The 27496-nt window shown below is 57.8% G+C and overlaps 1 protein-coding gene across 4 annotated transcripts; it reads left to right on the top strand.

The window, feature by feature from the left end:
• SH2B2 (SH2B adaptor protein 2) lies at positions 1-27074 on the top strand. Of its 4 annotated transcripts, XR_008579925.1 has the most exons (11): positions 1-88; positions 1105-1230; positions 10051-10938; positions 14061-14162; positions 18154-18245; positions 20365-20459; positions 20987-21169; positions 21292-21479; positions 22268-22439; positions 22902-23784; positions 26594-27074. XR_008579925.1 is itself a non-coding variant. In XM_054847911.1 (10 exons), the coding sequence occupies exons 3-10, from the start codon at positions 10078-10080 to the stop codon at positions 23143-23145; spliced, it is 1866 nt and encodes a 621-aa protein (XP_054703886.1). In that variant the 5' UTR covers positions 1-88; positions 1105-1230; positions 10051-10077; the 3' UTR covers positions 23146-25713. The 4 variants fall into 4 exon arrangements, 3 of the variants coding, with proteins under 3 accessions (XP_054703886.1, XP_054703884.1, XP_054703885.1); XM_054847911.1 differs by lacking the exon at positions 26594-27074 and having other exon boundaries at positions 21363-21479; positions 22902-25713; XM_054847909.1 differs by lacking the exon at positions 26594-27074 and having other exon boundaries at positions 22902-25713.
• Positions 27075-27496: the final 422 nt, after the last annotated feature.

The following is a 27496-nucleotide window of genomic DNA, read 5'->3' as shown; positions in this document are numbered from 1 at the left end:
TGCCGGGCGGTGCGGGGGGCGGCCGGGCACGGCTGGCCCCGCCGGGAGCCGCGCTGAGCCGAGCCGGGAGCAGCGAGCAGCGGGCCGGGTGAGCGCATCCCTCCGGTACCGGGTGGCGGCCGCCTCTGGCGGCGGGGGAGGGAGGGGGGAGGCCCCTTGTTTTCCCGGTTATTCCCACCCCCCCACCCCCCCGCGTCTGTTCGGGAGCGGACCCCCCCGAGCTGGGGGGAGGGTTCCCGCTTGCAGCGGGAGCGCGGAGCTCCCCCCCAGCCCTCCCCCGCCGCCCCGGGGAGGCTCGTCCCTGCGGCCGGGTGGAGCCGGGGGGAGCTGCCCCGAGCCGCCCCCTCCCCGAGCCGCCGGGCTGGGGTTCCGCACGGACGGGCCGGGGGCTGCCGCCGCCTCCCCCACCCTCTCCCCGCCCCCCCCCCCCCCGGCTGGTTCCTTCCCCCTCCCGGTGAGCATCGCCGCTCCTCCGGCCGGCCCCGAGCCCCGGCGGGGGGAGGCAGGGAGGGCGGAGGGCGGTGCTGGGGCCGCCCCGGGGCAGACACCGCTCCGGGGGCAGATGCTGCCTGGGGGAGGCGAAACTCGCTGGGTCCCGGCGCTGCCCGGCTCGGTCCGGAGCACCCGGGGGCGGGGGGGGGGATGCTCCGGTGGGGGCACGGGCAGCGCGCATGACCCTGCATGGATGCTCTTTTTTTTTTTTTATCATTATTGTTTGCTTGGGCTTTACGCGAGGGCTGCAGGCTGCTTTGGGTGATTTGCCTCCCCCCCCCTGCCCCGGTGCTGCCAAGGGCAGAGCAGCACCGCTCCCACCCGGGCAGCCACTGCCTCCACTTCCCACAGGGCTCTGGGGACACCCGTGGGGCAACTGCAGCTCCTGAACTTCCTCCAGCTCTGGTGAGGCTGGGCTGCATGACGTGAAGGCCTTTGGAGAGCAGAGGGACTTTCGCTGTGGTCCTGCTTATTTCTAGTTTCCGCTGAAGCGGCCGGTCAGGCTGAGGTACCACGGAACTGCGGCTTAGGGGTGAAATGTGCCTTAAGGAGATGCTCTGGCGATGACTGCGCTCACTCCAGGGCTTAACCATCTAAAATTTTGCCTTCCAGGCCCCCCTGAGTCGGTCTGGTACCTTGTTCCAGTGTAGAAATTCATCGTTTGGAGTTATGTGCTTGACCTGGAAGAACTGTGCTGCTGGCACCTCAGGGACCCTGTGAACTGCAACGGGAGAGGAGGTAAAATTGCTCTGTCCACCCAGCATGCTGCTCAAAATCCCCGGGAGCCTCTGCCACTGCTTCTTTGGTGGATTACTCAAATTTCCCCTCCATTGTTTTGGGGTTTTTTTGTTTGGTTTGTTGGGAGAGGCGTGGAGAAGGACCATGTTTGCAATGCTGGGCATCTGGGACTGTGCTTCTAAATAGGGATCGCGCTCCTAAACCACCCAGGCTCCTCTGAAACGCTCAGCCCTCGTGTTTGCACAGACAGGTGGTTGTGCGCTGCCAGGAGATGTGCTTAGATGGGATCTTGAGTGCTCTTGGACCTCCCCTCTTGCATTCCTCGGTGTTGCTTCATAGTGTGTCTCTATTGCTATAAAGCTGCAGTGCACCCCAGGGTGGCTGTTAAATAACCTATTTCTAAAAAAGTTGCATAATTCTGGAGCAGAGATGCTCCAGCCTATTGACATGCATTTGAGAAGGGTGCGGGTTTGCCTGCCGTTGTCTGGTGTCTCACCTAACGCAAGGCGACCGTTATCCCTCAGCCATCGAATGGGACAAGTCAGTCTTGGGGGCTGCAGGATGGAACATCCCCTGTCCTGCCTTGAGGTTAAAATAGCTGCCTTCCTCGATTGTGAGCCCCTTGGTTGGCTCAGGGGTGCCGTGGTTGTTTGACTGCAGGGTTACCTCTTCTGGCTGCTCCTCTTGACCATCAGGTCTGTCCCCTCCTTCTCTGGGCTGGTGGGAGCATGTCTTGTGCACAGTCATGGCAGGGTGGTCATGTCCAACCTCTTCTTGTCCTTCTTCCTTGGTGGTGAATCACCTGCCTCTTCAAGATGAGGATGTTGCTGGCTAATGCCCTTCCTCCTCCTCTTCCTCTTCCCAGGGCAGGCAGAGAAACCTGATGATGGTTGCACATCTGCTTCTCTTGCTGAATCAGGCTGGCTGGGAAGCCCCGGGGCGGCGCTGCCTTCCCTGCTCTTCTCCAGCCCAAAGGCCGGCAAAGCCCCCCCGTGGCAGCACTCCCCTCCGGGCACACCCGTGTGTTGGTGCCCTCGCTTGCCCTCGGCTGGTTTCCCTGCCCATGGATGCTGGGGAGGTGGTGGGATAAAGGTTGGAGACTTGTGCCTGGCTCAGCGCTCCGCTTCCTTGTGCGAGCAGAGCGCGGGGGCTGGCAGAGGGAAACTGGGGACCCTGCCACTGCGGGGAGCACCGGTGTGCTCCCTGACTCCCAGGAACTACAGGTTTGAATCCCAGCTGGCTGCATCACAGCAGAGAGGAGGAGAGGTTATCCCTAAAGGGAAAACGGCATCCCAGACCTAATGTGGTTTTTGGTTTTTTTTTTTAAGGGAAAACCATAAGGGCTTGGAGAATCTACTTGCTGGGGGAGCGCCCGTGTTGCGGGGTGCAGGGTCTGGGCTTGGGGTGAGACTTGACTGGAGCCCTGCATCCGTCAACGCCCGCAGATGTGTGCCATGCTTCAGAGGGGGGGACCAGGAGGGGGCCCAGCCCGGTGTGCACCCGCTTCAGGGTCCCGTCGGGAAGACGGGAGCGGGTTTGTGCCCTGTTACACTGGGTCCTGGCAGCATTCGGGGCAGGAGAGGGGCTGCAGTGGCACTGCAGTGGGGCAGCGCCCTGGCTGCGGACCCCAGGAAGGAGGGCTGGCAAAGTCGAACACAGCCTGTAAATCCCTCCTGCGTGGTCGTGGCCGCCACGCTGGGTACGAAGCACTGCCTGCCCGGGAGCTGCCCTGCCCAGCGAAGGCGAGAGGAGATCGCTGAGGCTGACTCTCCAGCCAGGGATGGCATCCGTAGCAGGGTGTTTTGGCATCATCTGGTGGGGGGGGGGGGTGTGTGGGTTCAAAGCCCACTGGAATTTTTATGAGGTGTTTTGCTTAATATACCACTTAAGCAATTAGCAGTGATTGTGGCAGTCCTGGGTAAGGCGCTGGGTAGAATTGAATTTCCCAAGCTCAGATACCATTAGGCAGCGGTTTAACGCTGTTCGCAGGTGGGTATGAGATGGTGATGTATATGGGGAATTGGATCTGCAAAGTTAAAAAACATAATAAGAAAATTTCGTACAGACCTATGTAACTTTATCCCGTGTTTATTATGTGCCATAACTGAAAAACAGCCTTGGGGGGTTCTGTGCCCTAACGAAGTGGGGATCCCTGGTGGTGAGCCAGGATGGAGGCACACAGCAATGACTCTGCCGTACCACGTTGGGATGTGCTTTGCTGAGCGTCCTGCACCCCTGACCCATGCAGCTTACTCCCCAAAACCACCCAAGGAGCTCCTTAATGGCACAGCTATCTACAGGGCAAGTCGTCTTCTTAAAGGCGCTTGCACTTCTGTTGGGAACCGCGGTTGATTTTATGTTGTGGGGCTCTTTCTTTAAATCCCCTGAGTTTCAGGTACATCCAGGGGTGGAGAGTGAGCAGCTAAATCTCCTGTTATTTGGCACATCCGAGTCCAGGAAGGGTCTGCCTCGAGGTGCCAGGTCAGTGGTTAATGTATAACGCGTGTGCGTGACACCGTGCACCCTGCTGCTGCGTGGCACCAGCGGCGGTCCAGCCTGGAGGTGGATGTGCAAATAGTTTTACAAGGATGGGAAGCCGAGAGGAGGAGGAGGGTTTTGTTGTGGGCTGAGGGACGGAAGGAAGTCTAGGCTTAGCGAGGGAAACGTGAGATTGCTTGGTTGGGGATAGGGCTTCGGCCGCTCCTCTTGGGAGGCTCTGCTATTGTGGTGGTTAAAAATAGACTTTGGACTAGTTACTTTTCTGCGGGAAGCTCCCCGGCTGGAAACAGGCAGGTGAGGTGGCACCCAAACAAGAGGGAAGGGACAACAGCCCCTGACCTCCCTTTACCAAAACCTCTATTTTTAAATTTTTTATTTATTTTTATTTTTTCAGGAAATAACTTTTCTTTTGGGCCATCGAGAGGGTGTCTTTGCTTTATTTCCAGATACAGCATTCTGCCTCCAAGCCCCAGGTTACGTTCCTGATGCCCAGCTGTAGCGATACTTTGCACAGCATCGCGTCGCTGCACCCTGGGGACCCTCTCCCCATGGGTGAGGTTGGTACCCCTCGGGTCCCACGCCGGTGTACCCGGATCAGCGGCGTGCCAAGTGGCTTGGGTGATGCTCCAGCCCCGCGCGTGGGCTGGCAGCGTGGCTCCCTGCAAGCTGGATGGAATTACTCGGGGAAGAGATTATCTAAGATCCAGTGGATCTTGTCTATTAACTTGTCTTTATTTTCCAGCAGCTGTCAGCACGAGGGGTAAAAGTTACACTGGGGGAGATTTTGGGAAGGAAGGAGAAAGACAGTCCTGCGATACAAAATTGTTCAGAATAGTGAGAAATGGAGAAAATCGCAGGTTTTGCTGGGGGACTGTCATGGGCCTGAGCTCTGCCTGACCGGTCTTGGCAGACTGGCTGGGAAAGAAGAGCATCCGTGTCCCCCCCTCCAGCACGCAGGGGTCCCGGTCGGGAGCGGGTCCCCCGGCACAGGGTGAGCAGTGCCGTGGGCTGGGGACTCGCTCAGTAAGTGAGCGGCAGGGCTGGAGCTGGTTCGAGCCGCACCTCTCTGAGCGGGATGCGACCCCCAAAGCCCGGTTTATTTGCAGGTGCCCGCGGGGTTGGCATTGGGGCGCAGGATGGGGGGATTGCACGCAGAGCGGTGGGGAGACTGTCATATGTGCAAAAGGGGGAAAAAGGGTCATTTCTTGCCCATTTTCTCTTTTGAAGATGTCTCCCTTCAGCACGTGTACCCCAAAACCCTGTCCTGGAAAACAGCTGTCCAACACTGCCGGGTGCTTTGGGGGTATCTGTTTTGAGAGTCGTTCTGGCTAACGCTGCGGCTGGAGGAGTCCCTCAATGGGCAGCAGAAAAAGACCTGAGAAGCTTTTTCACTCTGGTCAAATGTTTTCTAGGCTCCAGATGACAGGAGGGCCCTGTGGTGCATCTGGGCAGGGACTCAAAGCATGCTTTTAGTGGGGGATTGGTTCAGGGAAGGTGGCTTGACCATTAAATTTGAGACCAAAATGCTGTTCAATTAATATTTTAGTGGGATGGACAGTAAATGAGAGGAACAAAGATTTTTTCCATTTCTATCTGATTCAGACAGCCGGTCTGATTTAAGATCTATAGGGTATAAATAGCACACGGAGCAATGAAGAGCGCAGAGAGCAATCAACTTCTCCCACCCCAGGGCGGCGGTGAGGATGGTAAGTGGGTCTGGAGGGGTGCGTAACGCACACGGGCAGATAGCTTTTGCTTTTTTTTGTTCTACGGCTTTCTGTTCCTCAACTCAGCCTCTGTGCCTGGTGAAAGCTCTGACAGGTCTTGAGGGCTGGGAGCTTTCCCAGCCCCTCGATGTGGCAAAGGAAGCCCCTGGGAGGAGGATGATGCTCGGTCTTTGCACGCTTCAGGTGTCTGCTGTGGAAGGGGGAGGCGTCAGCTCCGCGGCCAACGCATCCCCCATACCTCTGGGTTTGCGCAGTTAGAGCAAAGACGACGTGCTTGCTTCCCTTCTGCCATCAGCTCCGAGCCCCGCGTGCCGCTCGCTCTGCCCCGCCGTCCCGAGGGCAGTCCCCGTCCCGCTTTTAGCTATTTTCCCATCTGCCCGGGGCAGGCAGCGCTTTGGGGCCGTGCAGGCAGGCAGCAGCCTCCCTTCTGAGCTGCCAGAGGGGCTGCCTGCCTGCCGGCCTGCCTGCCAGGAGCGTCACCTCGCAGCCTGCTGCCGGGGGGGGGGGCCGGGGACGTGTCGTCTTGCTCTGGGACCTGCTCGTGACTCGGGGATCTCCCCTGGCCCAGCACGCTGAGGTCAGGCGCTTTTCTGGGGGAGCAGGTGCCTGGGTTTCCTTGCCTTGTTCCCACGGGATCACCAGCCGGAGCTCTGAGTGGCATCGATCTTGCTGGAAACCGAGCAGCTTGCTGGACCGGGGCAGCCGGGACCGAGCCGGGAACCTCCTGGGAACCTCCGTCCCCATGAGCCAGGGCTTTGCTGCAGACCTTTCCGTGCAGGATCCTCTGCTCCCGGCCAGGCACGCGCTTGGCCCCGGAGCTCTCCTGCGCAGGCAGAGGTGGAGGGATGCAGGCTTGCCTCTTGTCACCCCTATCCAACACAATTTTTTTTTTCCCCCCCCTTGAATTTCAGATTGATTTGGCCCAGCCTGGCTGCGCCACACTGCACTGGGCAGAAGGGAAACATCTCTTTATTAGGGTTGTTTCCTTAAATAAAGCCCTCGAAGCAAGTGCTGGGTTAGCTGTTCTGGCTATCCCATGACCAGCGTTGTGCGTTCGGGTTATTAACACCTCATTAGATGTTGGTTCCTCCCCGTGTCTCTGGTTCAGCAAATCCCAGTGGCTTTGTCATTGCTCCCTGGCTCCTGCTTCACTGGAGACTTTTTTTTCTTTTCTTTTTTTTATGGTCTCTTGCACTTCTGCTGACAGTTTAAATTTCATTTCTTCTTGAGGTCAGTAGCTTACTTCAACTTTCAGATCTTTCTACTTGTGCGTACCGACACGCGTCCCCGGTGCACGGGGTGCATCAGCAGGGCTTATTGGGAGAGGTTGTCATAACATCGCTGCCAGTGGCTGGCTCTCGCCTGCGATTGCAACCTGGGTTTCCACTTGGCCGATCCCCAGAAATCCTTTATTTTTTCCTTCCTTTTTAAACCTTGGCTTGCTTTCCCGGGTGACAGCGGCAACAGGGCACAGCTCTGCCCTGGGAGGTGTTTGGGGACTCATGCAGGTGGGTTAGGAGCCCGTCATCAGCCTGAGGTCCTTCCCTTCGACAACAAACCTCCTCGGTTTATATATTCTTACGTTTGTCTTCTCGTGTAACCCAGGGACTCGAGGCTCTGGCCCCTGAGCCAGTTCTGGATTCGGCAGATAGCACCTCCAAAGGGATCTGTTTCCTTCAAAAGGTGCCCGGGAGCACGCTGCAACCCTTGGTAAGCTGGGCTGGGAGCAGATGGCCCTTGCTTTCCAAAAAAGCAATTGCAGATTCGTTGCTTATTTTCATCTTGAGCTTATTTTCATCTTCGTTTCCACCGCTCTGCCCGGGGATGCTGTCTGTGGCATGATAAGTTATTTCGAGAAGTGGGGCAGAGCTGTTGGTATGGAGGGGAGCGGAGGCACCGAGATGAAAGGTAAATACACGGATAATTGGGAGCCTGCTTCCCGCAGAAATCGGGTGAATGCCTGTGTGCTGGGGTGGGTGCTGGGATGGCGACAGCTCTGCGGTCCTGGGGGGCTGCCCCCCGCCTGCTCCCAGCCTCTGCCGTGGGATCCCGGCCGGGGGCTCGCAGACCTGTTCCAGGCTGGGGGGGGCTGGAGATGCACCACAGGGTTAGTAACCCCCCACAACCCCGCCGCCGCCTCCTCAGACCTGCCAGATGTCTCTCCTCTAGGCCTCATTTTTATAAATTGGCCTTTTAAAGTCTGTCATCCCCGTGCAGATGAAAGGAGGATGCTGTGATGCCTCCGCGTGTGCGTCTCCCAGCCTGAGCCTGGCTGCGGTGCCTGCGTAGTGAGGCTTTTTGTTTGTTTGGGGCTTTATCTTTTTTGAAGTGCCTCTTTTGGTTTGTTTCCTTTTTTTTTTTCTTTTCCTTTTTTTCCTTAATCCCTCCAAGTCCATTGCATCTTGGCTTGCCATCCCTCGGTTTCGGGCAGGCAGGCCCCGCTCTGTAGCACCGGTCTCTCCTGGAGAGGTGGATGGGGAGAAGCGTTCTCCCCCGTCCGTGGGGCGGGGGGCACCAGCAAAGCCCTGGCGCTCGACACCCGGGGCAAAGCCAGGCTGCTCCCTTCTGGCAGATGCAATTAAACCCATCGCCGTGGGGCTTCCTCTTCTCCCCCAAGCTCCTTTCCGCTCTTTTGCCTTTGCGCCCTTTCCCCCTCCCTTGCTCTTGCCGTGCCCGCTTGGATCGGCAGGGAATCGTCTCCCTTTTCTCCCGGAGCCCAAATACTCCTGGCCCGTGGCTTGGTGCCGGGGCTGTGAATTTTAAAGCCAAAGGGCAGTTAGCTGTCACCACGAGCTGAGCCTTTAAATTCTGTTCTCAGTGATGGATGGATAAGTAGGAATTGCATTTGCTGAGCAGGTAACAAACAGCTTTGCACTTTCTGCTGCTTTCCTACTGTCTCTTGGGGAAATTCAGACCCTGCTCCTAGACTGCAGGGATGGGGTTTTCCCAGCCGGCATGGATCCCTGCAATCAGGACCCGCTCGGCTCTCAGGGAAAGCCCTGCAATGCCGGGGGGAGCCGATGTGATGCTGCTGGTGACCGACGCGGTCGGGGTCTGGAGGACGAGGAGTGGGTTAGCCCAGTCCCTGGTGCCCACCCCAACCCCGTGGCTTGTGCAGTTCATCCAAGCGGTAATTAATTATCGGCCATGTAAGCTGCTGGCAGGTTACTGCGCATGATTTATTAGCAGGAGTAATCCCTCGCCAGCAAAAGAGCTGCTCTGTGCATGGAGAACGGTGAACTCCGGGGGAACTCTCCTCTCCTCCCGCAAGTCTGGGTCCCCGGGCGTCGAGTGCTGGGCGGGAGGCGCTGCAGGAGGCAGGGCTTTGGAGCACGGCAGCCTCGGGCACCCCTGGGCTCTGTGTTTGAGGTGGATTAGCCAAACCGCTGCCCTCAGGGGAGAGCGGGGGCTGTCTGGACACACGGACCGTGAGTTTGGGGACATGGGCTGAGGGGTGCCCCAGCTGCTCGCTGGGGAAGGCTCACCGGCGTGCACGAGTGGTCTCGGCACTAGGAGATGATTTTTGGGATGCGATTGCTGCCGGGGTCTCCCTGGGGAGGTGGTTCAAGCTGCCCAAAGCTAGGTAGAGGTTTGGGAGGTGCAGCGTCAGCACAAAGCCAGGGATGCGTGCGTGCCTCCGAGTCCCGCGGCTGCTGGGAGAGGGACCGATGTGGAGGGCGAGCGAAACGGTGCTTCTCCTGTGGGTGTGCAGGTCTGGTCTTCAGCTCCCTTCAACTTCTGGTGGGCTCCTGAGTCCGGCTTCTTTTATTCCCTTGTACCCCATGTACTCATTGCTCTCTGCTGAGGACCTGTCCCGGGCTTATCCATTGCGCCACGGTGCCTGATGCTCAGCAGGGAGGGTGAGGGGCAGGGGCTGAGCTCCCCCACGGCTCCGGCAGCTCGGCTGGGTCTGACGGAGATGTGACCGGACAGGGAGCGCTCGGCCACGGCGGGGGGACGCGAGAGCTGCGCCCGCCCCGGGTGAGATGTCACCTGGCCGAGGAGGGTCTGGGCTATAAAGCCTGGGGCCAAGCGGCTCTGGCAGCGTGTTGGGCTCGGTCCTTGCCACCAAAGAAGCAAGATCCGTGTCTCTTCTAATATGTCCCTTCAAAAAAAAATAACAAAATTGATGTAGCAAAGGATCAGGGCAGAAATACGGATGGAGGAGGAGAAGGACGAGCTGCTGGGTGCGGAGGGGAGGGCGCTGCCCTGGGGCCCCTCTGGGACACCCCGTGGGAGAGCTGCTGCCGTGCCCAGGCAGAACACGCAGGCGAGAGAAATCCTGAAGGCAAATCCCCCTGGGCTCCTCTGGTCGGGGACTCCTTAGCGGTTTTATGAGAAATCAATAATGCTTTTGCATGGTCATAATCGTAAAATAAGTACAATTTATGGCTGCTGTCGGGGCCAAGATTTTTTCCGGTGTGCAAGGTGGAGAGGGAACGGAGTGAAAACACTTTCCCACAGCGTTTGCCTTTGCACCGGGGCTGCAAACCTGCTCTTCCGCGGTGGCGGGGGGGAGACCCCCATTTGCGGGGGGGGGGGGGGGGGGGGTGTTGCCCGTGTCCTTGCCGACGCTGTTCCCTTTCCCCCGCAGCCCGCCGGCAAGTGGAATGGGGCAGCCATGAACGGCGATGCCCTGTGCCAGGAGCCCTCTTCCCCGCTCCCCGACTGGAGGGAGTTCTGCGAGCTGCACGCCCAGGCAGCCGCCGTCGACTTCGCCCAGAAGTTCTGCCAGTTCCTGAAGGAGAACCCCCACTACGACACCCCCGGGGCAGAGACCTCCTTCTCCCACCATTTCGCCGCCAACTTCTTGGACATCTTCAGCCTGGAGGTCAGCCGGGTGTTCGTGTCCGACTCCCCCACCAAGTACAACATCGTGCCTTTCGTGGGGCTGCAGAACTGCCACGTCCCCTACGGGCGCGAGGTCACCCCGAGGAAGGAGGAGACGTCCACCGAGTCCTTGGACAGCATGGACACCCCGTTGGGTGCCGGACGGTACCTGAGCCCCGCGCAGCAGGCGCAGGCACGCAAAGTGTCCTCCTACGGCCAGTCCCGCAGCTCGGAGGACGTCTCCATCCACGCCGCCACCAAGCCCAAGTTCAAGAAAGGTTTCTCCTTGAGGAACATGAGCTTGTGCGTGGTGGATGGTATGAAGGAGATGTGGCATCGCAAGTCCTCTCCAGAGCCGGGCACCGAGGCTGCCCCGGGTGGCCGGAGAGCCGAGAGGGAGCCGTGGCCGGCTGGGGGCAAGGAGCCCGGCGACCCACGGGAGAAATGGACCCACAAGCTGCGCCTCTCCAAGGTGCCCTCCTCCAAGGTGGAGCTGGTGGACATCCAGAGGGAAGGGACGCTGCGCTACATGGTGGCCGACGACACGAACTGTGTGGGGAGCTCGCAGTGGCAGAAGTGCCGCCTCCTGCTCCGGAAAGCGGTGAAAGTGGAAGGAGAGAGGTTCCTCCTCGAGTTTTATGTCCCTCCAAAGGTAAGGCCCGTTTTTTTTCTGCTGTTGCTTTTCTGAGCGATTCAAGCAGCAGTTAGGCTTTGCTCGACGTTTTTCTTGTTTCCACTGCTGAGCTGGGATGAAATCCAGCTCCGGTCCGGGGGGAGATTCGGTGCTGTGTGGCCAAGATGTGAACGCACGGGACAATGTGGTTGAAACCCATCCAACCTGCAAGCCCCCATCGCTGCCGTTCACCAGGGCATAGCCCCCTCCTTCCCCACAGCCCTTGGGGGAGATGCCGAAGCCTCTGCCTGGTCCTTTGGCCCCCAAATATCAGCTAGCTTGGTGGAAAAGCTTATTCCCCCATCAACACATGGGGCGTCCAGGCCATCAGAGGGCTTTTTCTTTCCCCAGCGCGTTGCAGAGACACATGGTTGACCAGTGGCTCGCGCAGCAGCGGTGTAGCTGGGATCACTGCCTGGGCTTTGTGCTTTAGATCTCAGAGGGTCGCTACTCCACTTTCTGAAAGAAGTGTTATTTTTTTTTTCTTTTAAAAATAATTCATTTGGAATAATTTTGTACCTGCAAGCCCTCCCCTAATGCAGTTTTTGGTGATGGGGACAGAAGATGCCAGCGATGCCCTTCAGGGCTGGAGCATCACTACCATGGGTGGGGTTTGCAGCTCTCCTCCCAGACAGCGCCAGCTACGTACCCTCCTGGGCAGAGGAACGCTGATTATTGCTGTTACCCACAATATCACTTTTCCTTGCCTGCATCTGTTCTTCTTCTGTAACTTCAGTGAAAGCATCAAAATCAGGAGCCGGTTTTCATCACGGCATTTCCTCAGCGCGTCCTCCCTCCCCTTCTCGTGTGCATCCCCCCCTGCACGCAACGGAGGGAAACATTGTCCCTGTTTTCCTGGGGAAAAGGCTGAGTGGTGGAGCCGTTTGCTCTAGAAATGTGGATGAGGAGACCTTCAGCCTCCTCCTCGCCGCAGCGCTGCCTTTGTTCCTGGGCCGAGCGAAGGGATGCGTCGTGCTGCCAAACCCTCACCCGTGCTAACGCCGTGGTTGTGCCTCGTCTGTGTCGTGTGCTCGCCTCTGCGAAGAGCACAAGGCGAATAATAAGCTGTTCCCTGGGGCTTTACTAGCTCTATGTGTTGGTAATGAAATCTCAGGTTATTTAAATACCACGGGAAGAAGAAAAATCTCATTTACTTCATCTTCTCCAGGACTTTTTGCTTGTGTTCCAGTCCCCGTGGGTGCAGCTGAGCCAACGCGAGCCCTCGTGCCGGGCACATGCCCCGGGCTGAGCCTCCACGGGTCTGGGTGTGCTCGTAACCCTCGGTTTGGCAGAGGGGTAGATCCATGCGTTATACATACAGACAGCAGAATAGCTCTTATTTTTAAACAACCTTTTCTGGGTTTTTTGAGGCCAAAATGAACCTTGGCACTGCTGGCGTTAGTCAGTGCCTCTCGCTTAGCCATCGCGTCTCTCCCAATAAAATATGAGTTTAAACTCAAGCGCTCAGCGCTGGTGCGGATGGCATGCGTCGCTGGTAGCTGGCTCGGGGGGCTTCCTCAGCCCAGGCACCGCACGAGACCCGGCTGGAAGGAAACCACCGCATCCACAGCACGGAGCGTCCGGTGAACCCGGTGGGTGCGGGCTGCCCGGAGCAGCACTGGCGAGTCGGCCGCACCAAAGGGGCAATAAACTCAGGTTAAAATGGAACAACTGCTGCTCTTAAAACATTTAAGAGAGTGTTCATAGAGGGATTTTCTTTTAGTGTATCTTGATTTGCCTCTAAAAATCAATTTTGAAATGATTTTTATGGCAACTTTTACGAACGCTGTCTGCTCTTCTGTTGTAATCACACCCTGCTTGGGATGAGGGCAGAAAGATGTAAACCAATCTTGCTTTCCATCTGGCAAATGATTCAGCTGTAAAAGTGGCACCAGCCTGGCACAGCTGGAGGAAAACAGCTTTTTGCTTCAGCAGCCCACAGGTTTGTTTTTCTGTAGGCCCTACAAAAACTACGGTCATGTGTTTAAATCTTTACAGGGAAGCGCCTTTCTGGAGAATACCCTTCTCCAGCTCACCGGTGAATTAACACCGTATTTTCTTTCCTTTCGAAGCAGCAGCCTCCTCCTTTCTGACCTTCCGTGCAAACACCAGGATGGAAAATTTCCCCGGGGCAGGGCTGAGCCCCGCACGGCCGAGAGGTGCCTGGAGGCAGCGCTGGGGCCCCGGGGCTGGCAGAAATGAAACGTTCTGGAGGGGAAAGAGCGGTTCCTGTTCTTTATTTATTTATTTCCTCCCTCCCAAAAAAAATGGGAACCGAACCCTCTGTTGGCAACCTGCAGCTCATCACCGCCCTTGTCCCACCCTGTGCACCCCAAGCACCAGGCGCAGGTTTCGGTGACCGAGTCTCATCTCTTCTTCCCACAGCCACGATTCTCCAAATCCCAGAGCCCTGGAGGGGACCGGCACCGGAGAGCAGCTCCGTGGGCTCCTTTGGGGGGGGATTTGTTATAATTAAAACAAATATCTGGGGAATTTGTTGCTCAGCAGAGACTTTGAGCGGGAGGCACCAGGTCCTGCCCCTGCACTGAGGCTCGTGCGTGCTGGGAGCTCCGGGGAGGGGGGGAATTAATTTTTCTTTATTTTTATGTAATTAAAATTCCCCGCACAGCTAAGGCTACTGTGTTGTAGCTTCTCGGTTGAAACGCCGCTCCTGTGCTGGATAAACAGGGCGGCTTTCTGCACGGGGCCTGTCCCCTGTCAGATAGCACAGCTCTCTCGCTGCGTACCTCCATCAGGAGAGGGTTTAGAAAGGAGAAAAATAAGCGGTGTTGGCGGAGCTGGCGTATCGGCCTGCGCTGGGGCAGGGAAGGGGTTTGGCAGTTAAATGCGCTAACGCCCCTATCTTCCACCGGGCCTCCTCTTGGTTTAATTAAAAGAGCTTGGAGTTATCAGGCACATGAGGGAAATCAATGCTTTCCCCCCCCCCCCACCCCTTGTAATAACCACGCAGGCTGAGCTGCAGCCTTGCCTCTCTGAGAGCCATGCTGTGTCGTCCCCCAGGAGAGTTTGATTCAATTGAGTGACTTTTTTTTTATTTATTTATTGATTTCTTTTAATATATATTTTTTTTCTTTCCGCAGGCTTCCAAACCGAAGGTAAGCATCCCGCTCTCGGCCATCATTGAAGTCCGCACCACCATGCCGTTGGAGATGCCCGACAAAGACAACACCTTCGTCCTAAAGGTGAGAGCAGGGCGGTAGCGGTGGGGATCCCGACGGGGACCCCATCTGCGTCCGCATCCAGCCCCCGCTGCAGGGATGCTCGGTCCCCAAGGGGATCGTTGCCTTTGTTTTCGGAGCTGAGAGGCCAAGAGCACTAATGCTCCCCGCGGGATCCCTGCCTCCCCGCCCCGGGCTGCAATCTCCACCTGATGCCCGGGTATTTTGGGATCGAGCTGTTTGCCTGGCTTTCACCATGGGGTTTTGCTTCTCCGTGTCACCAGGAGACGGGTTAAATTAGTGTCCAGAGACAACCTGCAAGGGGAAACGCTCTTTGGTGCGGCTGCCCGTGGGTTTGTGACTGCCGCTGCCCCGGATCGGTGGCACGTGGTGGCCGTTTCATTGACACAGGGCGATGGGAATGGCTGTGCGTGGCCACTGAGGTCCTGGAGATCAACCGCCCCGCGGGAGCCTGGGGGCATGAGCAGAGAATGAAAGGCTCGCTTTCCAGAAAGAGTTTACTATATAATGCAATTAATTATCTTAATGCTCCCTCCCACTCTGCGGAAAGACAGCAGCCTGTCGTGGCAGATCGGGGCTGAATTTCACAGGGTCCCGGCTCAGGGCACGATGTGCCACCGTGATGATGGACGTGTTGTTGGAGATGGTGTTTCTCTCCAGCTTCTGAGGCTGTGTGTCCCAGCTCCTGGACTCGTGCTCTCCATCGGAGCCGTTGGACGTGCCCGGCTGGGAGGTAGCACGTGTATGCGGGGGAACAGCAGCATTTTGAGGATTTCTGTGCCCTACCTCTGCCAAAAACCCACTTCTCTCCCCGATGCTTCTCCCTAAAAGCACGTGGCGAAGGCAGAGCAGAGAGGCCGGGCTTCCCAGCTGAACAAACCTGCTTGAAAGCTTAGAAAACTGGGAAAGCAGAGCAGGGGAAAAAACTGAGCCTGGCTCTGAGAGCCCCCATGCCTGATAGCCCACCTGGCCCCGGCACACGTTCCCGTGGGAAATCACTCTCCACCAAACCTGGCTCCTTGTAAAGGTCCCACAACTTCTCTTAGCATCCTCCTCCAGGGCATCCTTCCTGCCCCAAGGGCTTCTCACTGTTCAACCCCTGCTGCCACCAGTGTCCACCATGGATGTTCAGCTGGTGTCTTCTGTGCCTCAAAGACCAGCCTCACGTGTCGTCTTCTCTCCAGACTGACCAGCCCCAAGTCTTCCCTGCTCTCCTTGTGTGTTCTGGAGAGGGTGTGCCCCAAAGCTTACGTGGTGCCATGGCCAGGAGCGGATGGGAAGGATTGCTTCTCCTTTGATTGCTTCTGCTTTCTTCTTCCTCTTTACCCACCCCAAGTTGATCCAGTTGCTTTCTTTGTACCCTGATGACGAAGTTGACTCATACGCAGCTTGCGGGCTGGTGTAACCCCTCAATGCTTTTTGCAGAACCACCCCAGAGTCGCAGTTCCCCAGCCCAGACACCCACGGCGATCAGTGTGAGCCCAGAGCTCACCCGTGTCCTTGAGCTGGGGGCTGGCTTAGGCTTTTTCTTCCACAGAGCGTTTCTCAGCTTCCACAAGTTCATTTGAATTCTCATCTCATCCTCGAACACACTTGCGATGTAGTGTCATCTGTGAATTGATTAGGCATCTTCTCTTTGCTTTTGTCCTAATCATTACTGAAGAGCAGCATGCGCAGAGAAAGTCCTTGGTGTGAAGGAGCTTCTGAGCATATCCCTCAGCTTTGATCATTAGCCACTGATAACCCATTAACCATCAATAATCGCTCTTGGAATATGGCTCATCAGCTACTTGTGATCGTGTTTTCTAGATGCCCTTACAAGTCTCATCTCAACCGTGTCTTGCTACCCGCCTTGCTGGAGTGTCACCTCAGTGTCCAAAGCGTGGCCAACGCCGAGGACGCGGCACTGCTGCTCCCCGTCCCGGGGGCTGCCACGAGCGAGTGCAGACGGGTTGGTAGGGTTTGGTCGCGGCAGATCCCTGCTGGGGAGTTCAGCTCCGGGGTGCTTCCTGGGTGCCTGCGGAGGGTTGGCTTCTCTGGCTGCTGGAGGAGGCTCTGGGCTTGCCCTCTTCCCATTTTCTGGAGCCAGACATGTTCTCTCCACTCCCACCACTCAGCTTCAGCCATTTCTGTAATTACCCCGGGGAACGCACCAAACCCCACAGGTCTGACAATGCCTGATTGACCAGGTACCCTCCTGCCCCGTTCTGGCCCGGGCGCTTACCCTGCCGCGGGGTGAATCGATTGCAATCGATCCTTTGAGCGAGCCGAGGCAGCCAACGAGGCCTTGAGCCCGTCCGCTCGCTCCCCATCTCCTGCCGCTCCAGCCAGCCTTTGCCCTCCCCTCGCGGCTGTCGGCACACGATGCTTTCCCCCTATTCCCAACGTTCTTTATTATTTGTAGCTCATTTTTTGCCCCCGCCCTTCTTGCTGGGACGTCTTCTTGCCGCTCTTTTGCGTTCCCCCTTTGCTGGCTGGACTCGCAGAGGGGGTGAAGCACCCCTCGATGTCGGGGTATGGATTGGAGGGGTAAGAATGGGAGCGGGGTGCCCTGGTTTCCCTGCCGCTTTCCCATCTACAGCGTTGATGTCAAACCCGATCTCAACCTTCGCACACAACACACCGCGCTCCGGCGGGTTCTGATGGGTGAAAAAAGCCCCTCCCTTGTTCGGGGAGGCCACGCTGGAATAGTTTCTGTCAAATTGCCTAAAAATTAGCAGGCAGCGTGTCCCCGCCGCCCATCAGACACCAAGCATCTGCAGGTTTGGGTTTTTTGGTTTTTGTTTTGTTTTTTTTTTTTTTTTTCCATTGCACAAGCAGGGACTTGCAAAATACCCCAGCCCTGCATGTGCTTCGCTTGCTGGCGTGCTCTGCATGAGAGAGCAGCCCCGTCTCCCACGCTGGCTTTGTGCGTTGCCCTCGGAAAGTCAGAGAGGCTCCTTTGCTCTGGTTAAACAAAATGGGGGGGGGGGGGGGGGGATTTTTGCTGCTCCCCTCCTCTCTGCTTGGGGCAGGATGGCCCCCGGGCTGCAGCAGGGGAGCAGATTGCTGCTCAGCCCCAGCCCAGGCGCTGGGCACCGCTCCCTGAGCACCCTGCTTATTTTCAGGACGGTGATTCAGTTGTTTGTGATTAATTTAATTTGCTGGGAGGTTGTCTCGGCTGGCAATGCGATACCCTCCTGGAGTCAGGGCTGTCTCGCCAGCTCGGGAACGAGATGTATAAGGGGTCCGGGAGGGATGTGGGGAAACCTGGCAGAGGCACGCGGCATCGCGTGGTGTGGCTTATGGGACCCGTTGCTGATGGGGGGGGCTTCTGGGTCCTCCCTAGCCCCAGAAAGGGCCAGCTCCTTTGGGCTTGCAATTTGGAAGGTTCTTTTGCATCCTGGTTTTTATTTTTTTTTTTTTTTTCCTGTTACAGTAGGTTTCTCTCTCACTCCATTGCAATCAGAGGCCTCATGGACCACCAGGCAGGAAAGATAACAAAGGAGAAGTTTTAAACTCCTGGGTTTAGGGGTCTGGCAGGATTTTGAGGCAGTGAGAGGACGGCTCTACCTGTGCAGCGCCAGTTTTTGGGGGACACTGAGGCACCCCAGAAGCGAGGGATGCTGTCGGTGCTGGTGTGTGGTGCTGTGCACCCGCCGTGCCTCCGCCCAGGTGGGGGTTTGCCACGGAGGCTGCAAAACCCGTGTGATGCGGTTGCTGATAACGGTGGGATGTACTCGGGGGGGTTTTCCTCCGAGCCTCGGCTTTGGTCAGGGGTCACCCTCGGACACACCAAAGCATCTCTGTGGGTCACCCTCAGCACCCCTTTGCTGCCACGGGAGGGGGCACTTATCCCCCCCCGTTCAACCAGGGTGCTGTTTATCAGCAGCAGGTGAATGTGGGGGTCTGGCTGGTGTCCAGCTGCGTTATGGGGTGTGCTTTGCTTTGGGGGGCAGGGGGGGCGGTGGCAGGACCCTGGCCGCAGCCTGACGCTGTCTCGCGTTGCCTGCAGGTGGAGAACGGGGCCGAGTACATCCTGGAGACCATCGACTCCCTGCAGAAGCACTCCTGGGTGGCCGATATCCAGGACTGCATCGACCCCGGGTAAGGCTCGCCAGAGGAAGATGCTGCGTGGGGGCTGAGCTCACCGCCGAGCACGGGTTATTACCCAATTTTTGCTACTTGGGTTATTACAGAAAGTCCCTGACTGACATCAGCAGAAGCCTGGAGGCTGAGTTAGCAGCCTGCGTGTCGGAGGTGCAGCCTCGCGGAGGGCTGGCCGCTTGCTCACCCTTTCCTGCTCCGCATCGCCTTGGCCCGCAGAGGCAGGTGACCCGGGAATGCAGCCCACAACACCCACCCTCTGAAGCTTTTTTTTTTACTATATTTGAGCTATTTTTCTATACTTTTTTCCAGTCCAGCATCCATAGAATATTTACAATTCTGCTGGCTAAATCGATTTATTTATGTTTCTATCACGGTGGCTTTAATGCTGCGATGGGAGTCACAACAACTGTGCCAAAACTTCTCATCCGCTTTTTCGTGGGTCCGTGCATTGGGTTATGTTGTAGGGAGGTTTATGTGCCCAGCACCGCTGCCCTTCAGCTGGCTCAGCCCCAGCCCCAGGGAGGCAGGATCAGCCCAGGCTGGGCTCCGGGGAAACCCCAGCACTGGCATTCTTGGCACAGTTTTGGAAAAACAAGGTGCCCGAGCTTGCAGAGGTGAAAACCCTGAGCAAACCTGGAACAGGGGCTTGGAGAGGCTCCAGCTGCCTCCACCCCCTTCTGCGGGAGAGACGCAGTTTGGGAGCTGCGGGGTCAGTCACGGCGGAGGCTGCGTCTTGTGGGGAGGATGCACTAATGCGCTCCAGATCTGTGTTCCTTCAGCTCCTTTTGCTGGTTTTTAAAATACATAATTCAAGAAGCGATGCTGAGGCTGGGCTGCTGACAGAGGTGAGGCTGGGAAACACAGCCCCTTTTTTTTTTTTTTTTTTTTTTCCCCTCTGCACGTTTCAGTGCTGGTTTTCCAGCCGGAGCCGCTCGACTCAAGCTGTGGCCGTGCTCACCTCGAGCCACAGCAGAAGCTGCCGGCAGCCCTGTGCCAGCCCCTCGCTCTGCCGCCGGCAGCCTCCCAGCCTTTTATGTTTGCTTAGCATCCAGCGCAGTCCTGCTTTGGCCTCCGGACGTGACCGTAAAGCAAATAATAATGAACTCCAGAGCAAATAATAATGAGCTGTTTAATACACCGACACACACGCTTGGTGCCAAGAATGAATTTTCAATCAGCTCCTGATGCTTTTGCCAAGGGCTGCGTGCTGGAGCCGCCGCGTGAGCGCCCGTCGACGGCTTTTCTGCGAAGCGCTGTTGGTTTGGGTTTCCTTCCTCCCTTCTTGTTTTTAACCGGCTTCAGCTGAATGACTCCCAATGGCTGATTCACTTACTGGCCACTAAATAATTCAGCGGCTCCCTCGTGAGCTGTTACTGCTAACGCGGCCGCTTCCTCGCTGCCTGCGCCCACGTGGCTGCTGTTAAGCAAGAGCAGCGGAGTGCCACGGGCAGCTTTGGCAGTGCCGGGCTCTTGCCGGCAGCCAGGATAAAAATAGGCTGTGGAGCAAACTGGGGGGGTTTGTGCAAGGAGGAGGCTGCAGCGTGCCGGCAGGAGTCGGGCAGCAGGGATGTTCTCCATGGGGGGTTGCACCGCTGTGGCCCCCACCTTGCTCTGCTCCCGCTCGCTGTCTCACTCCGGGCCTCCCGGCATGGTTTTTTGGTGTCTTTTGGGGACGTAATTCCCATGGGTTGGTGATTTCCTTTGCGGAGAGTGAAAGCAAAAGCGGCCTTGGGTGGAAGTTGGTGGTTGGAGTCTACGTATGTCTTGCGAAGTAAAGTGATGAAAGTCAGGGTAACAGATTTGCATCCAAACCAACAAGGCTGCAGCTGGGACCAGCTGGCGTGACCCAGGCAGCGAAGGCTTTGAAGGGTTTAATCCCCCCACGCTGGTTTCTCACCCCCCCAAAAAAGCCACCTTGTTCCACCAACCGCTCTGCCTCTCGATGCTGCAGGCGCTTCTGTCCATGGCAGCCCCTCCAGGAGGAAGCGGGGAGCATCGGGATGTGCTCCCAGATCACAGCTGGAATTGTGTTTGAGCATCCCCATCGCGTGCCCGCGAGCGGAGGTGCCGCGTGCGCCTGCAGTGTGTGACCGCCTGCTCTGTGCTCTCCCCCCAGGGACAGCGGGGACGACATCGAGCTGGCATCCTGCGCGCAGGGAGCCTGTCTGCCGGGCAGGGTGTCCTCCTGCAGCTGCGAGTTCCTGGCTGACGGTAAGGCCCTACGTCTGGGAAAAACACGCGCCAGGGAGGGTGGGAGTCTCCGGGTGCCAGGTCTGGTTCGAGGGGTCACATCCTGCCAGCGATAAAGTTAAGAAACCCGAAGCAGGTGCTGCAGGGCAATCTTCCTCTGGCAATTGCCTTCCTCTTCATTATGCTTGCGCCCGCCCCGTTGAAGACATCGACCTTGCCCCCGTACGTCCTCGTACGTGCAGAAGATCGAGTCCCCGTCTGCAGGCGCTGGGGTCTCTGGGTCCCAGCAAGCAGCCTCCGCCTGCACAGCCTCACCTCATCTCTGTGCCCACCCAAGACACCTCTGTGCCTCCATCATGGTCACACCGGGGGAGGGAAACCCAGCACAGGCCGAGAGGGAGTCCCCTGAGCTGCAGCTAGAGCCCTAACCTAGCCCCGAGGTGTCTCCGAGAGCCAGGGGTGCTCCGACGCAGCTGCCTTCAGAGCAGGACAGCCCTTGTCCGGTGGTGCCGAGCCACAAGCTCATCCCTCTGCAAATTCCCTTCCAGATGTGCCCAGGCCGCCAGACAGATGTGCCCGGCCTGGCGCTCACACCACCACCATGGCCGCTGCCATCCCTGCACCCCACGGCCGGGGCAGGGACTCCCTGGGGGAACTCCTGGCCCACGTCCCGCTGGAGAGCTTCCTGCAGACGCTGGAGTCCTCCCCTGCCACCAGTGGGCATCTCGCAGGTACCGGGATACAGGATGCGGCCCCAGCACCTCACTCTTGGGGGTGCACAGAAGGAGAGGAGGAAGGGGTGGGAGAGGCAATGTCTGGGTGCTCCCTAAAATCCTGCTGTCCCTGCGGCCAGGGGATGACAGCGAGACGGAGATCAACCTCTCTGACTTCCCCTGGTTCCACGGGACTCTCTCGCGGATCAAGGCAGCTCAGCTGGTGCTCTTCGGGGGTGTCCGGAGCCACGGCTTGTTCGTCATCCGGCAGAGCGAAACACGGCCGGGGGAGTACGTGTTGACCTTCAACTTCCAGGGGAAAGCAAAGGTGGGTGCCCCCTGCTTCTCCCTGAATATCAGTGCCAGCCCTGCCCAGCACCCTGGGCTCCTTCCCACTGCGGCTCTGTGAGCAAGCGGGTCCATGCGGTGACCCCAAACGCGGCAGCTCTGTGAGGAGCTGCACCTCGGCAGGGCGTCCCTCGGGACCACCTTGTCCCCCAAGAGCCCTCTGTGCCCTGCCCAGCCCCGTCAGCGCTTTCCCAGCTGGATCAGCGCCTGCTGTGCAGGCGTAAGGCTGAATATCCCACGGGAGCCCAGCGTAGCCTGGCACATCACCCCCTGCCCTCTTCTTGTCCGCTCCACGTCCTGAAGTACACAGATGCACTATAAAAAAACAATCCACATGTAGTTTTCCACCGAGTGCTTTCTCTACTAGAGGGCACACGTGAGGTATTGAGAGAGAACTGCCTGGCCTTGTCACCCGTCCTGCAAGAAGCAGTTCAGGTGGGCTGTGGGCTTCCCTAGGCTGGCCGTGTCACCAGGACTGGAGCTGCGGTCCTGCACCCAGCCAACTCTTTTCTGGCTGCTTCTGTACGGTGTTCATCACCAGGAGGGGACAAACCTCTGGGGCTGCAGCGAGTGGGGTTTTGCAGTCCCTCCCTGGCAGATGTAAAACCCTGCAGCAGCAGACCTCCCGGCCAGGCAGGGGAAAAAATAACAGTCCTATGCTAGGAGCAAACCTCCCGGGGCTGATGGAGGCGGCTCCTTCTGCTGATGGCAAGGGTGAATCTCACCCTTGCAATCCCCAGCTCACCCGCTGGCTCCCTGCGCTTGCAGCACCTCCGCCTGTCGCTGAACGAGAGTGGGCAGTGCCACGTGCAGCACCTCTGGTTCCAGACCATCTTCGACATGCTGCGCCACTTCCACACGCACCCCATCCCACTCGAGTCGGGCGGCGCGGCCGACATCACCCTCCGCAGCTACGTCGTGGCCCAGAGCCCGCTGCCCGGTAGGTGCCGGGGCCGTGCAGGGGCATGGCTGTGTGTGGAGGGTGGGATTGGTGGTTGGGCTGGGATCTCGCGTGGACCTAAAAGGGACCGATCCCTGGGGTGCCCCCACTGACACCCTCCCTAAAGCTGCTTGTGCCGGTGTGCGTGGCTCTGGAGGCGCACACGGTGGGCACTGTCCCACTGATGGTGGGCAGGGACCACGCAGCAGCAGGGTGGTACCAGGGTGACCTGTGTGTCCCTGCCTGCGGGTGTCAGTCCCAGGAGAGGAGCAGAGGGGTCTGCGGGACTCGGAGCATCCTGCTGTGCTTGGAGAGGGTGGGCAAGGAGGGTTGGGGAAGGGTCAAGGAGGGAGAGGGCAAGCAAGGAAAAGGGTGGGGGTGGGAAGGTGGCAGTGAGGGGGTGGGGGGGGCGCAAAGCCCCCAGGCAGTGGTGGAGGGGTCAAGCTCCTGTCTCCCTTGCAGATGCCAGCCCCCCGCCAGCCCTCGTGTCGCAGTCGCCAGGCTGCCGGGTCGACCTGCCTCCTCCTCACTACTTCTGCAGCACGCCATCCACCGGCCCGCCGGCCCCTGTACCCACCGAGGGGGTGGCCATGGCCCCCGCTGTCACTGTCCCTGCACCCTACCACCGCCTGGAGGGTGCCCTGGGCCCCCGGAGCCGCAGCGACAGCACCGAGCGCCGGCCGGAGCCCCCCACCGCCAGTGCTGAGGACTACCACGAGGCTGACGGTGCCCGGAGCCGGACCCGGGCGGTAGAAAACCAATACTCCTTCTACTGAGCCCCCCATGCCCGGGGGCTGGATGGTGGGGGGATGCGGGGCACCTGTGCCCCTCACCGCTGCACCAGCCTCGCCACCTCCTCCTGCCACCACCAGCAGCCCAGCCGGGATGTCCTCCTCGCTCCCCGCCGCTCTCAGGAGCCGTGTCAGCAGCAGGCGAGGTCCTTGACTGGACCCGGCGCCAGCCCCGAGGCTGGGGCAGTGCTGGGGGTTTGGGAGGCTGAAAGCATCAGTGCCATTTCAGAACTTGCAGCCTCTTCTCTTTCCCTCTGGACCAAGAGCTCTCCCGGGGCTGAGCCAGGCTCCCTGCATCCCCTCCCTGGGGATGCCCATCGTGGGATGGCAGCCCAAAGCTCTGACGGGCTCCGTCCTCCAGCCAAAGCACCTCAGCACGTCCCCTCCGGGGTGAGAGCCCAGCGTGGCTGACATCACTGCTGGCACCATCGCCCCGCAAACCAGCCCCCGAGGGGCTCTGGCGTTTTGGGATGGCGATGGAAAGGGCACATCCCCGCGCAGAGGCTTTTCTTTGACATGTGGATCCGTGTGCCTGAGAGGGCACCGCTGCAGAGGTGCGAGGGTTTACCCAGGCTGGCTTTCAGGCTGCCTCCAGGGCACGCGCTTCCCACCCTCTGCCAGGAGAAGGCTTTTTCCAAAGCTTAATGAATCGCATTCATTGCTGTCCTGCCACTTCTGTTCCTTTGTCCTTTCTCTCCTTGCTGTACCTACAGAGAGTCCGTGGATAACCCCTTTCTTCCTCCCTTCCTTGCTTTTTCAAAACCTGAGCTTTCCGCAAGGGCATCAGCTCAGCCTTCTGCCTTCTCTGTGCTGTAGCTAGGCGATATTTTCCATTGCTCAAGGCAAAGCTTGGAAAAAAAATGACAACACCCCAGCTTTGCATCAGTTGTTAGTCATTCGGGATGTCTTGGGGGGGGTGTCAGACAGAAGCTGGGGCTGTGTCCGGAGGTGAGGGGCAGCCTCACCCCGCAGGTGCTCGGCTGGGCTCCCAGGAATGAAAACACTACGCATCTTCGGTAGATGCTATTGAAGGTTTTGGGGTTTTGTCTTAGAGAGATAGAAATGCCCAGGAAGAGCAAAAGGAATGGGGCTGCTGCCAGGTGGGTGAACAGCCAGCTGACTGCAGCCACGGGCAGGATTGCCCTCGTCAGTGGCTGAAGTCCCTCCCTGGCAGATGTAAAACCCTGCCAGTGATGGTCGTAGCAGCATTGCTGCCAGGAAGGACCCGGCACTGCAGCGGTCACCGCTTCTTGGTGCCTTTCTGATAGACCAGTGCAGCCCCGTGCATCCGCAGCAGGAAGAGGAGGTGCCCTGATAGAGGTGAGCCCTGGAAGAAGAGAGCATAGAGCAGATGCCCGCTGTGGCCAGGTATGCGTTATGTTGTCGATGCTTTTCCTACAGGTCACTGAAGCCCTTAGGGTGGTTTTAGAGGCCAGGCTGCTTACCAAGATTGTGTGCCTCGTGTGGGGTGGGCGATCCCCCGAAAGGGCAGCTTTGCTTGTAGACAAGGTGCTTGCACGTCCCTCTTGGTTTGCCTCGCGCAGCTTGTCTTCCCCATCACCAGGATTCCTGGCTCCTCGTGTGGCTGCCAGGCCTGGGTGACAGTGCTAGCAGGACCTGAGCAAGGTGGCTTTGAAGTGTCTGGGTAGGTCTCCAGGTAGAGCAGACCCCACCGTACCCAGCTAGAAGTTACCACTTAGTGCAAAGAGGTACAAGCCAAGCCACAACCTAGGTCAAAACACCTTGAATTTGCCTGGAGTTTTGGGCTAGGTCAATTTTTTTTTTAGGTGCCTTCTTTCCTGAGCTAGCAAAGCATGTCCCCAGTACTGGAGTCACTTGTCTCTCCCACTTCAAGGGAGCAGGGAAGGTGTCTCCAAGGCTCCTTGCCTCCACCTGTGATGTGAGAGCTGCCTTTCTGGCCCGTGGGTGGATGAGGGCTGGTGGATCTCATTCCTGCAGCAAATGCCACCTTCTCCCCAAACCCATGGCCCTTCAGAGGGCGACGAGAGCAGTTTGCTCTGGCCGGGGTATTTCTCTTTCTTCATCACAGCTAAAGCCCAGCTCGGAGGAGCCCATGCAGCAGGGAGAGGCCAGATGCTCTTGGTTGGTGGGTTTAATGTGGATCTGCTTCCTTCACACACACGGTGAATGAGGGGGGACCTCCGGATGCTGCACAGACATCATGACTCTTGCTCCTCACTGAGGTCCCAACAGGCCGGTGGCTGTGGTTGGGAGCACTGCCTTATAGACCTTCACATGTTGGCTGATTTTTTCACCTTCTGCGTCACGGGATAGGACAAGGAGGGGGAAGCAATGATCTGCAAGCAAAAATGTTAATTTGTAAATAGGGAAGAGTCTGGAAGAGTTTACTGTTCTGTAGAATAAATTAATTTTATTTAAAAAAAAGGGAGGGGGGATGACTTGTTAAACAAATGGAGAACTTGAGTTACAGTTTTAAAATAAAATCACTTGCAAAAAGGACAGCACATGAGCTTGGGACTTTGCTGGATTTGCTACATAAAAAAAGAGGAGAGAGAGGGAGGATGCTGTCATGTTGCGTGTGTGTAGACCTCATTGCTATCTCGAGGCACTTGAGGCTGGGCTCAGACTGCCCCTGCCCGATGGAGTGCACTCAGGAGGGACGAGACGGGTATTTTTGTCACTGTTCAGCAGAGGGAGGTGGAGGATGGGTCCAGGCTGCACAGGGCAGGGTTTCATCCCCCAGTCTGTTATTTTCTTTGGTCTGTCACTGGTGCAAGTCGGACGCCTCCATCCCTGGAGCAGCCCGGAGAACAGGGAATTAGCAGCCCTGGCAGTGAAGATGGACCTCCCTTGCCAAAGGCCTGTGCTAGCATCTCCTAGCAGCCGGCTTCCCCGCAGCACGTCATTCCCCCTTCATCTCTCCTGGGAGGCAGTGCCTCGCACTCTGCCATTCTATGTCTTTCTAGTGTGCTCTCTCCTGCTGAGGATCCCCTGGGAAAACTGGTACAGCCCAGACTGTACTGTCACAGCTAAGCCGTGTGACAGACGTGGCTTCCAGACACAGTTAACACGCGGCTTTTGGGGGAGTGGAGGGAGCTGCTCAGCTCTGTAATCAGGCCACGGTTGTGTCGTGATCCATTCACAAAAAACATTCCCTCCCCAAAAGTTTCCTGAGCCTGTTCACCTGTCCTGCAGAGTTCATCCATCGGGAGGTGACAGCCCCTCCGTATGGACTCCTCCTCCACGTTGCCCGCGGGCTGTGCCTGCAGGACAGCTGCTCCTCCTGCCCCATCGTAAGCCCTTCACACCTCAGCGTATTAGCAAATTGACTAATTATGCCATTAGTCTTGCTGGAAAACGTGCTTTGCTTTCCTTTCACAGGGCTCCTGGGAGGGCAGGGGCAGGATGCAGCAGCCCTTTGCATCAAACACGGAGATCTGGTAGTGAAACGAGGGGAAAGCAGCCTCAGCGCGTGGGCTGTGCCGTGCCAGCCGTGCCCTCTGCCCAGGGACGAAGCAGGACTGGTCTGCGGGGAGCTGGCGCTGAGCTACACCCTGGCAGATTGTACGAAGAGAGCAAAACTGTAACAGGATTTCAGCAGCACAGCCTTCCACGTTTCACACGGGCGTTTGAGCTGTCCACGGCTGCTCCTGCCTGCCCGACACGCAGGGTTTTCCTCGGCAAAGGGTTACCGGTGCTTCCAGAAGGATCCTTTGGGTAGGAAAACTCCTCAGAATGCCTTTGCTCTGAAACACAAATGAGCTGCTTTGATACAGCTCAGGGAGCTGAATTTTGTGTTTAGTTTGTGCTGAACCATGACAACACTTCCCTGTTCTAATGCAAATCCCCAGTAAGCTCAGTTCTGTCCAAATCCCAGCCCAGCACTCTGATTTTGTGGGCTTTGTGTTTTTTAATGGCATGATGAAATACTTCCTAATTTTTTTATGACTCAGGTAACAGTCTTATCCCCTCTCCCCAGACACATCTTAAAAGTAACATGCGCGTAACACATCAAGAGTCTGCACTAATTCCCTAGGCATGTAGTTTGAGAGTGAGATGCTCCCAGGTCTCTTTCCCCACACTGTGTGGGCTCCGCTGGATGACAGGCAACTGCCTACTGTTTCCCAGGGCTGTGAGTTGTTGCTGGTGCAAGTCACACTTTGGGCAAGAGAATCGAGCTGCCCAGCTTCTCCCTGCAGCCCTTGGGCTGTCACAATGTCTGCAGGCACGGCTGCTGTTCTGCCTTCCTCTTGTGGGGACTGGCATGAGAGCGCTAAGACCTGA

The sequence above is a fragment of the Grus americana genome, chromosome 19 (assembly GCF_028858705.1).
Source record: "Grus americana isolate bGruAme1 chromosome 19, bGruAme1.mat, whole genome shotgun sequence".
Classification (NCBI taxonomy): Eukaryota; Metazoa; Chordata; class Aves; order Gruiformes; family Gruidae; genus Grus; species Grus americana.
Note: the sequence above shows the minus strand (reverse complement) of the source record. Positions and strands in the feature narration are given on the sequence as shown.